Consider the following 11,377-nt stretch of genomic DNA (forward strand, 5'->3'; position numbering starts at 1 on the left):
TGAGCAAAGCAGACTAAAGAGCCCAATTCATGTGCAACAACTTCCTTACTGACTGATATAAGCATTAATGAGGAGGCTGTTGAGGGAAAACCCAGAGTTAATGGTGTTTACTTGTAGAATACAATAGTGCAGAATATGGCGCTAATAAGTGGTTTGTAATGACTAATAATGAACCAATACACTACTAATTTGCATGTTAATAAGCAACTTATTAATAGTTGATATGTGTTCCCGAATCTGAAAAAAAAACATTTTTGTCTTTAGTTAGATGTTAAGACATGAGGCAGTGTGGAAAAATCTTCTAATAATAATAATAATAGTAATAATAATAAGCTTTATTTGTATAGCGCTTTTCATGCTTAGGATGCAGCTCAAAGTGCTTCACGGGCAATAAAATGAAGTTAATGTAGAACCTGATTGGGAGACTCGCTCTTCATATAGCATTAATTTAATTTAGATAGTTAATGAACCTGCAGTATGTACTTATACTAGTTACCAGTTAACCCTTCATCTATGGGACTCAGTACAGCAGATAAACAAAATGTGGTCCAATTGTTTGTTGATTTCTTCCCTTCTACACTTCTATTCTATACTATTCTATTCTACACTTAAAACAACGCACTCTTACATTTCAGCTGATTTCAACGTGTCAGAGTTAAACAACCAGTGATGTGCAAGAAGTCATGCATGCAGTCCACAGTAGGGAGCTGACGGTTATATATCTGAGAATCTCGCGTTATTAAATTATTTCATATGTTTAATAAAACGGTTGCTGACAGATGTTGCTGATGTTGCCTCCAACTTGCATCAGTTGTCGTAAATAACAAAGTTCTGCAGCTGCACAAACCTGAAAGTCTGATTGGTGGATTTTCTGTATGATTTTCCCATTCAAAACCGACAGAGTGCACCGTCTCTATATTACACAGTCTCTGGAAATGGCGACTGAGGTGTAAACACTGCTGTTTATTAATGCGAATCAAATGAGAAAACTCCACATATGTTGCTGAGATCCCGCTCACTCTGACCGACAGCAGAGCGGCCGCTGGCTCCGCCTCGCTCGCCCCGCTCGCCTCGCTCGCCCCGCCTCGCTCGCCCCGCCCCGCTCGCCTCGCCCCGCCCCGCTCGCCCCGCTCGCCTCGCGGCCTTAATCTCATTACGATCGCATTTTTGATCTGCATGCAAACCTGGCCGCTGACAGAAGAGCAACAAGGAAAATGTGTGTGTGAAGAAAAACATTGACGTGTGCTGACATCAAGGAAGCAGGGGAAACACAGATCGCAGAGTGATAATGCAGACAGGTGTGTGTGTGTGTGTGCGTGTGTGTGTGATCACACACCAGAAACTGACATTCACCACCCATGCAGCAACAAAGGAAACTGGGGAAGACGGATGCAAGTGTGACGATAGCATAGAAAATTAAGCGTGTGTGTGTGTGTGTGTGTGCGCGTGTGTATGTGTGTCTTATCTTTATAACAACCATACCCAAACCAGGGACAGCGATGCCCAACAGCTATCAACCACAAAAGAGAAAGCATCTCACACACACACACACACACACACACACAGACACACACACACATTCTCATTGTTGGTGAGTCTTCAGAGGCCAGAAGATCAAAATCAATTCTCAGAAAGTTTTGGAAAACAGGACCATATATGGACACACACACACACACACTCACTGATAGAAATGTAAGCATACATAAAGAAATACACACACACACACACACACAAACACACAGAGACATATATGTATTGTTTTAGCAAAGCAAAAATCTCTTTAGATTCCACTACTGTCTCCATTTTACATGACAAGAAAAAGAAATCATGCGCCAAAAACAAATTACAGGTTAAATTTCCAAGAGTTCAATTCACACAGGATTATTATTACCAGGGCCTCAACATACGGGAGGGAATTTGTGCCAGAATTTTTACTTTGCCAATTACAGATACGGCAGATTCAGATGGGATTTAAAATCACCAATGATCTCCATTATTTTTGCATAGCAGTCCCTTGAGAATTGACCTTATTCACACAGCGGCCATTTTGAACACTCAGCGTGGGGAAACTCGACCGAGAAGATTGGCATATCTGTAAAACTAATGTTACTTCAACATCTAAGTGAGGACTTCAGATAGACAGAACTGTTATCAAATTAACTAGTAATGTCAGGAACGACGACGGCTTGAATTTAGCAGGGAAGTTAGCTAGCTTACTAGTTAGTAAGCTACTAGCTAGCTACCTAGGCTTTGACTCAGGTAGCTAGTGATAATGGGGCAAATATATAAAATGTGAACCTATATCCTCCAGATTCTTGAGATCCATTCATTTTTACATTTCATAGACCTGTTATCAAATTAGCGAGCACTCCCAGGAACAACAACCACAACATCTGTTTGAATTTAGCAGGGAAGTTAGCTAGCTCACTAGTTAGTTAGCTACTAGCTACCTGGGCTAGACACTGATACCTAACAATAATGGGCCAAATATATTAATATGTGAACATGTATCCCTCTGGATTCTTGAGAGCCATGAGTTTCTAATATGTTTTTCAGTGGGGAATCAGTGAAATGGTAAATATTTATATGATACATCTTGGTAAATAACAGTAGGACAGAGCTGGACTGGACTTGCTCTTCCAGGAGTTTCGTGACAAAATGTTATTAACCTATTTTGTGTTGAAAAGTACGTAAATGTGTGTTTCGTCCCAAACTAGACACACAGACATGTTGAAAATGACAACTCCTTTTTAATAGTGAAAACACAGATTGATGATTGATTGACAAGCCGTCTTACATTGTTGAAAACAAAGCAGATTAGAATTGGCAGAGGTGACATGACACAGACAAATCATTCCCAATAGTTTATCCAAAATATACAACAACTTATAGAAAAATAACTCTTCACAATAACAATAGTGCAATCTAAATGGATTTCTAGACAAACCTCAGGCCTAATAGGGAAGTTGTACTTTTGTGTGAATGAGGAAGCATTTTACAGTTTGGGGATTTGAATTGATTTGAATGTTGAATGAGTTTCTATTGAAGCCCAGTTGATAACTCCATTAACAAACCTGCTCTCGCCCACCACCCTTTTCCTCTAATGCTACGTTCCAGAGATGTCGGAAAGTCGGAAATTCACACTTGCTACAAGCAAAAATGCAACAGAATGGCTTTTCAAGTCCGCAATATACACTTCAGTTCCATTTTCAGCATCACATGACCTTAAATCTATTATAAATATCTGTGGTAAATGGCAAAAAAACAAAACAATTTGAAATGTAAAGTTGCACTTACAGTTGCTAACATTCTATGCTAGCTAGCTAGATAACGTTGCTAAATATCATTATCATTAGCTGTTGCACGGGGAACAGGATTTCACGTTGGGCAAAGAAAATCGTCCATGTTTCCTCGCTGGTTTCTGAGCTGAAGCACTGAAACGCACCGAAATTGGAATTGTGAGCTACCAACTGTGAATTTCTGACTTCCGACTTTAAACCTGAACGCAGCATAACGTCCGAGCCAGGTTTCCACATGCCCACTCTAGTTTAATAGCACAAGGAATAGTGGCATGGGGGATATAAGCGGTACAATCATAGTCGTTCTGGGAGTTTTGCGGTGACAGAGTATTTACAAAGTCCTTAAAGTGTCAAAGAGCCGCCAATCCCCATTGGCTAAAAGACAACGCCTGGCTTCCCAAAAACATACCTTGGTTGCTAAGATCACCTCTGTCCATTCAATTACAATGAAACTAAAGATGGATTTGCACACCCGTTTTAACACCCATTAGCACCCATCATGGTCCAGATCAGTTTCTATGTTAGTTTCTTCTCTTGGCTTTCTAAAGGTAAACCCACCAAAACTCAGTTTTCCCAGTTTTTTCCAATTTCGAGCTTCTGTAATAAAGTCTTTTCAAGAAAATAAGACGTAAATTTACACAATTCTGAAAACATGATTGTATTTTTTCTGTTTATAATAGAGGTTTGTTTGCCTTGTTGTGATCAGTGACTGGAGTTCAGAGTTCAACCATGTCTTAAATTTAAATCTACAACATTGGATAGACAGATTATTATTTACTGCTGCAACAATCCTTTCACACCAGATGATAATAATGCTCAACGAAAAATGTCTCTTGACAAAATCTTGACAAAATATTGAATCTATAAAAGTTATTTATCTTCTGTTACATAAATCCACTTGTTTCTAATGCAGCTCAGCTCATTTTCTAGAAACCAGTGTAAATATTTTGAAACAAGGCAGAAGAAGGCCACTGGTATCAAGAAAATGACAGAAAAATAAGATATTATGGACATGGACCTTTTAAAATAATGGCATATCATTGATCTGTGGGTCCTGAGGCAACGATAGCAAAGGACTCTGTAACCCTGACAAAAGCTATTACAGTCTAAATGCATCAGATTTCAACGTTGAAGCTTTGCTGATTTGTTGTAAACAAGGTAAAACCAGATTTCAAAGCGGTTTCCGCCCGTCTAGACAGCCAGGAGGAAACCAGATCTGAACCACAAAGAGTTTCACACCCGAATCCATTCGTGTCGGTCCGTGTGAAAGCAGCCTGACAGGAAGCTAATTAGCATCGGGACGGTTTGGACGCAAGAGTTCAGGAGCGATACCGGGAGTTTCCACAGGTGTAAACAGGTTTGGTCATCAACCCCTCCCTCCATTTCTCTCTCTCTCTCTTCTTTGTCTTTCTTTCTCTGCCTCTCTTTCCCCTGGGGTCGGTCATCGGCAAAGAGAGGGAGGTGCACTGCTTCAACCTTCCTTCCTTCCTTCCTTCCTTTAAAGCCACGTTTCCTCTTTCCTCTCTCATCCCCTCCGTCAGTCTCTCTTTCCACCGGTCCGTCCTTCCTCAGTTTCTCTGGCACACGTGGAGTCTCGTCTTTGCCACCGGCAACGAGGAAGACGAGGACGACGACAAAGACGAAGAAGGCGACGACAGGAGCGACGTGTGAGGGGAGGAATGGTGAGACGAGGAAGAGGACGGCGCAAACTTCGACTTTGCCGCCGCCGCCAGCAGCGAAGACGACGACGACGACAAAGACGAAGACGATGGCGGCGCTGAGGATGAAGGCTGGGCGTCGGGCTCCCGCAGCGTGCGGCAGCTCAGTCCGTCCCCGCAGGGGCAGCGCTGGAACAGCTCCAGGCCGTGGTTCCCCTTCCTGCGGTGTCGCGTGCAAACCTGTCCCTCCTGCAGCACCGGCTTACAGATCCGGGCCCAGAAGTGACGGGCGCAGCACAAACCCTCCGAACAGCCTGACGAGCGCAGGCAGGGATCCCCGACCTGACCTGGACACACACACATAAAACACAGTCAGTTTCATATCAAAATGAGATAACCACAGTTTGAAAAAGTAACACCTACTCTTATGTCATCCCCCAAGAATAATACAGACCCTCTCTGGGCCAATCAGTAATAAATATGCCAGTTTGTTTGGAGCTGTACGAATTAACAAACAAATGAATGGAAGGAGACATTACTGTAATAATAATAGCTGAAAGTAAAAAAATCTAAGAAAAACAAATTAATATTTGAAAACAAATACTATTGGAGGATTACATAATGTGATAATGGAGTACTAATGGAGTGTAACAGCCAATAAAAATTCAGGGAGGATTAGATTGTGGTAATTATGGAGTCTGTCAGTGATGCTTCTTTTTAAAAGACAGAGGGGAACTTCAGCCCTTGGTTCACTAATTGAGACACATTACTTCAGGTAATGCATTTTTTTCACAATTTTCCCAAAATGGATATATAGCATTTTGGCAACAAGCGAACAAGGAAACGAGGCGACTGTGGAGCGTCACGTTTCTCCGTTTGACAAAAATGAACAGACTTCAAGAATTAAGTTTCTGGAGTTGGTTTTAGTGTGAATAAAAGTGAATAAAGCGTTAATGATCGTGTTTACTGGCTCAGGAAAGAGTATTAAAGAGCTACATACCTTTGACGGAGGGCAGTTTGGCAGTCGTTCTCCCCCTCTTCCTCCATCCTTTCTTTTTGGACGGCAGACTCGTCCCTCCATCCATGTCTGGGATCCTCTGAGACAGAAAACTGTTCAGGTCTGGAACACAAATATCTGGAGAGAGAGAGAGAAACAGGAGGAGGGATGGAGGGGAAAGAGGGGAAGATAGTAATGAAAAGTAGGGGATGAGATAAGAAAGAGAAGAATTGGTGGAGGAAAAAGAGAAAGCAGAGAATCTTAAGAATTGAAACATGAAAATCTATTGTCTAAATATAAATAGGCCTACATGAAAACAGGCTTTACAGGTGTGTCATCAATCTGCTCCCAGCTGAGTCTCCATGATGGAGGAACATGTAGAACTGTGTGTTAGTTAATAAAGTGTAAATCTGTAGAACTGTGTGTTAGTTAATAAAGTGTAAATCTGTAGAACTGTGTGTTAGTTAATAAAGTGTAAATCTGTAGAACTGTGTGTTAGTTAATAAAGTGTAAATCTGTATGAAGCAGCTAGAAGCAGAGAGCAGCTGAGTCAGCTTGTTGTGGTGTGGCTGTAGATCCATTCAGTAACGTTCTCAGTAAAAGTGAATAGTGTGATAAGGTGGATTTGGTTACTGTGACACAGTAAACTGTCTTGTCTTTAGCCCTAGTCTCTACTCCAAAACACTCTGAGTTGTAGCTTGAGAAGAGTCAGCTCAGTTAACCTGAACAAACTGTTAGCTAGCTAACTAGCCGGCAAACACACTGATGTTAATGTGAACATGCTAACGCTAGCTGCTGCTAGCTACGTTAGCTAGTGTGCTAATCAGATGTGTTAACAACAAGACAGTGATGTTAGCTGACCAGATACTATGGTTAGCTAGCTAACAAGCTGACATTAAACACTAAATCAGTCAGATGGATCAGTGATGAAATGATCAGTTCAGTCAGAAACAAACTGTTCAGTTCTGTTGAGACGACAGAAACACAGTCAGCTGTCAGACCTCCAAGATGGCCGCCAGAGGGGGGCTACATCACCTTAAAGCTCTCTCTATATGTAGACTGGTATGTGTATAGTCTTACTGTTGCTGCAGCGGTTGCCGGGGCAACACATGCCGTCTCTGTGGCAACGCCTCTTCTTCCTGCGGCAGGTCCGGCAGCGGGAGTGGGCGTGGCCTCTGGAGGGGGCGTGGCAGTAACTCCCCTCACTGCACTCCAGGTCACTGATGCACTGGTAGAGCTACAGAGAGAGAGAGAGAGAGATTAAAAAAACATACACACATCGCAACCCACACACACAGAGAGATAGAAACATACACACACACACACACAGTAAGGCACACAAACATAGAAACACACACACACACACACACATTGTAGCCATCCACACACAGTGAGAGAGACATAGATACACACACACACACAAATTGAAACATACATACAAACATAGAAACACACACACAAACACACATCATAGACACACACATAAACACACACACACACGCAGATAGACCCATGGTGTTACCGTCAAGTCCAGGCTCGGGTCCCCGGTGCTCCTGTTCACCGGCAGCGCGTGACTGTCCCGCAGGATCACCGTCCTGATGGAGTTCAGTCTGACACGCGCCTCCCCGCCGCCGGCACACACCGACACGAGCACGAGACACAGCAGCAGCAGCGGCGGCGAGCTCATGACTGGAGGGAAATAGAAACCTGCAGTTAATAAAGTGACTGAAGTGAAGTTTCTTTTTTATTATAACATATTATAGTTAATATCTCTTTATATAAGAATGTAAAACGGTAAAGAAACATTAGAAAAGTCTCAAAATGTTTACCTTTTTTTGTAGAGTTGTCTTTTTTTTTCCACGCAGAAAATATTCTTGTTTAAAGAAAAAAAAACACTTAAAAAGGAAGAAAATGCTGAAAATAAATCCAAATCTTTAGCTCCAGTAGAGTCTGGTGGAATAGGAAAATTCCCAATGTTTTAGTTTCTGGTTCTCTCTCTCGCGCAGTCAGTTATTCCCACAGCGCCTCTGCTCGCGCGCCTCAGCAGGAACCGGAGGATGCTGCTCGCGGGCTGCTGGACTGACAGGTGCTGTCTCGAGACTCTCCGGTTTATATCCACTACCACGCGCGCACCCTCCGCCCACAAACATTAATAGTGTAATATGTGTATGTGTGAGAGAGGGGGGGAGGGGGGGAGATGGTGTGTGCGCGTGCTGTTTGACTCCGCCCGGCCACGCGCCCCCTCCCCTCCTCCACACACACACACACACACACACATCGATACCCGCGCCGCGCCCCTCACCTGCAGCCATCGATACAGAGAGAGAGAGAGAGAGAGAGGGAGAGAGACTAATAGGATGAATGTTAGTTAACATGTATTCAACTTGTTACAGTCGCAATTATATTTATCTTTATCTGACCAATAAAACCAATTAAACAGCATCAAGACAAACACACAAAACACAGAGAAATAAAAATGTATTTCTGATTTATCCTTTGTTTAACCAGGTCAGTCCCACTGAGATGAACAGTGTGTTTCACAGGAAGAACGCAACATGAAGAAAAACAGAAAAAAACAACATATAAAGTCTGAATACAGTCAAAGACACATAAAAGAGCAAAGTAAAATAATTTATACATTTAAAATACAGTCACAATGACAGAAAAAAAAGTGATATTTTCTACATAAAGGCTCCAAAAGACATGAAACCTGTTGAAATCTGGACGAAACAAACCAGCAGCAGCTGACGTTTTATTATGTCTGGGCAGAATACCTGCAGTACATACGTGGTGCGTTCATGCGCTGATGGGAAAGTCCGACATCTGGGACTTCCTTGCTTTCACATTCTATTTTCAAGCTAGTTTGACGATGTTAGGTTAGGCAATGAAGGAGAATCTATGTGTTTTCTTACTGTTGCCTTAAGATAAGATAAGATAAGATAAGATCAGATAAGATAAGATAGCACTTTATTGATCCCCTTGGGGAAATTCGGGAAAAAGGTTAAAGGTTATCATTGCATCATAACATCAGTTTCTGACCGATTTTGGAGGCCTTCATGTGAAATTTCCAAGTAGGATTTTTTTTTTTAATATATATATATCTGATGGCACATGAACGCCCAAATAGAACAGAACTGAACTGTATTGAACATACAGGCAGCAGGCTGAATAAAGAGGCTCAGGCAGTGATCATCATAAGGAAAACAAATACCAATATAAACAAAAATCAATCATATTTTCAGAAACGTATTGATTTCTGTTTTTTGTTTTTTTTTAAATATCCCTAGAAGACCCTTTAGCTTCCTATGATGTATACTGTTAATGTGTGGCATAAGGTAGTACTGTAATGAAAACAATAACAACAACAACAACAATAATAATAATAATCAGAATAACAGAAACAAACAGAAAGAGACAGAAAACAGAGAAAAAGACAGAGGCAGAGGGAAGGAAAGTACAGTACACACACACACACACACACACACACACACGCAGTCAGTGTGTGTGTGTGTGTGTGTGTGTGACCCCTGCTTGTAATGCTGGTAATCTGCTGATTCCACACACACACACACACACACACACACACACACACACACACACACACACTACAGACAATCACTGCATTGACAGATCAGCTTACCTATTGTTAACCTTACCTCCATCTACCTCTCTCTCTCTCTCTTAATCTCCCCTTTTTCTTTCTTCCTCCCTCTCTCATTCATCTCTCTCTCTCTCTCTCTCTCTCTCATTTCTTGTTGTACTCTTCCTCTCCTCCTTTAATTGTATTGTTTGTTCTCTCACTCCTTTCTCTTATTTTGCCCTCTACTTCTCTTATCTCCCTTTTTCTTTCTTTCTCAGTTCTTCCACCTCTTTCTCTCTTCCTCCACTTTTATCTTTCACTCTCTCTCTCTGTTTCTCTCGTTTCCTCTTGTAGTACTTTTCCTCTTCTCTGTTTCCATTTTCTCATTTGTTCTCTTTTTCACTTGTCTCCCTTATTTCCTTCCTCCATTCCTTCTCTCCTTTCCTTCCTCCCTTTTTTCTCTCTCTCTCTCTCCGTTTCTCTCATTTCCTCCTCTCTTCTGCCTCTATTACCGGATAAAAGAGTGAGAGGAAAGGGGGAATATTCAGTTTCACTCCTGCTAAACTGATATCACACACACACACACACTCTCACACACACACACACACACAGCTGCAGGTGAGGAGAACATTAAATTTAATTGTGGTGTGTGTGAGGTGTAAATGTGATATGGGTGACGTAAGACGATTGTGTGTGTGTGTGTGTGTGTGTGTGTGTGTGTGTGAGAGAGTGTGTGTGTGTGTGAGAGAGTGTGTGTGTGTGTTTATCCAGCCCTGACTTCCTGTCCTACTTATTAACCACAAACACAAAACTAAATGTTACGTAAATTGAGATTTATCTGATGGGAAATGTGTGTGTGTGTGTGCGTATTTCTCAGTTCTCATCTGACTATTGCAGGTCTGATGGTACACACACACACACACACACACACACACACACACCATTTTTACATATCACCATATCTTGATGACAATTACATACATAACCTTTGACAGATCTTTAACAGTTAACCTTTCCACACTCACGAAACAATAAAGCGAGTGTGTGTGTGTGTGTGTGTGGGCACTAATGGTTTTAGACAGGAAATATGTGATTCCACATGAGGTTAAAGGAGAATTCCCCTATAAGTCTTTAACTCTGTTGACACCTCCAGATATTTCCAGCAGCTCCAGTGGAGTTTGATATGAGAAAATGTTTCAGGATGTAAAACATCAGCGGTAAACGTCAGGTTTTGGTGTCAGTCCCTCAGAATCAAAGAGCGAGGGCTTCTTTCTAGAGCCGCCATTTTGCACCGAGAGACGTTCAACAATCATACAGGGAGAAATCCATCGTAGAAGAGGAGAGAGACCAGTTTCTCCACCACAGGAGCAGGAGAGAGACCAGAATGCAATGCAGCAGAGAGACAGGTTGGGGGTTTGGAGTCAAGGGGAGACTCTTTCTAGACTGTAACTCTCACTCTGCTGTCTCTCTCTCCACCTACATGTGAAACCCTCAGCTGATCGCAGCAAGTTAACGCCCCTTCTCTGGGGGTTGTTGAAAGGCATTCTGGGAAATGTAGGAAATCACTAACTGTAGTAGAAGTAGACAAGGCAGGTTGAGGGAAAGTGGGTACGTCAAAAACATCAATTCAACAAAGACACGTCAGGTCGCTGAGATTGTTTCAACACACAAACTGTCATGAGAGACCCCACGAGTGAAAACTCTCTTCAGCTCGTCTCCTGTCTGACAGGTGAAACCGCTCGAGTCCCAAGTCAGTCTCAAGTCAAGTCCCAAGTCTAAATGTAAAACACAAAGTCAACTCCAAGTCAAGTCCATGTCATTAATGCCAGGTCTCAATTCAGTC

The 11,377-nt window shown here is 42.2% G+C and overlaps 1 protein-coding gene across 1 annotated transcript; it reads right to left on the bottom strand.

Moving 5' to 3' along the window:
- Window positions 1-4,867: 4,867 nt before the first annotated feature.
- Window positions 4,868-7,641, bottom strand: LOC139913130 (dickkopf-related protein 2-like). The gene is made up of 4 exons (XM_071901087.2): window positions 7,477-7,641; window positions 7,035-7,191; window positions 5,958-6,092; window positions 4,868-5,304 (listed from the first exon to the last, which is right to left on the bottom strand). The coding sequence occupies exons 1-4, from the start codon at window positions 7,639-7,641 to the stop codon at window positions 4,868-4,870; spliced, it is 894 nt and encodes a 297-aa protein (XP_071757188.2).
- Between the last annotated feature and the right edge of the window lie 3,736 nt (window positions 7,642-11,377).

Source organism: Centroberyx gerrardi, chromosome 23 (genome assembly GCF_048128805.1).
Source record: "Centroberyx gerrardi isolate f3 chromosome 23, fCenGer3.hap1.cur.20231027, whole genome shotgun sequence".
NCBI classification, from domain to species: domain Eukaryota; kingdom Metazoa; phylum Chordata; class Actinopteri; order Beryciformes; family Berycidae; genus Centroberyx; species Centroberyx gerrardi.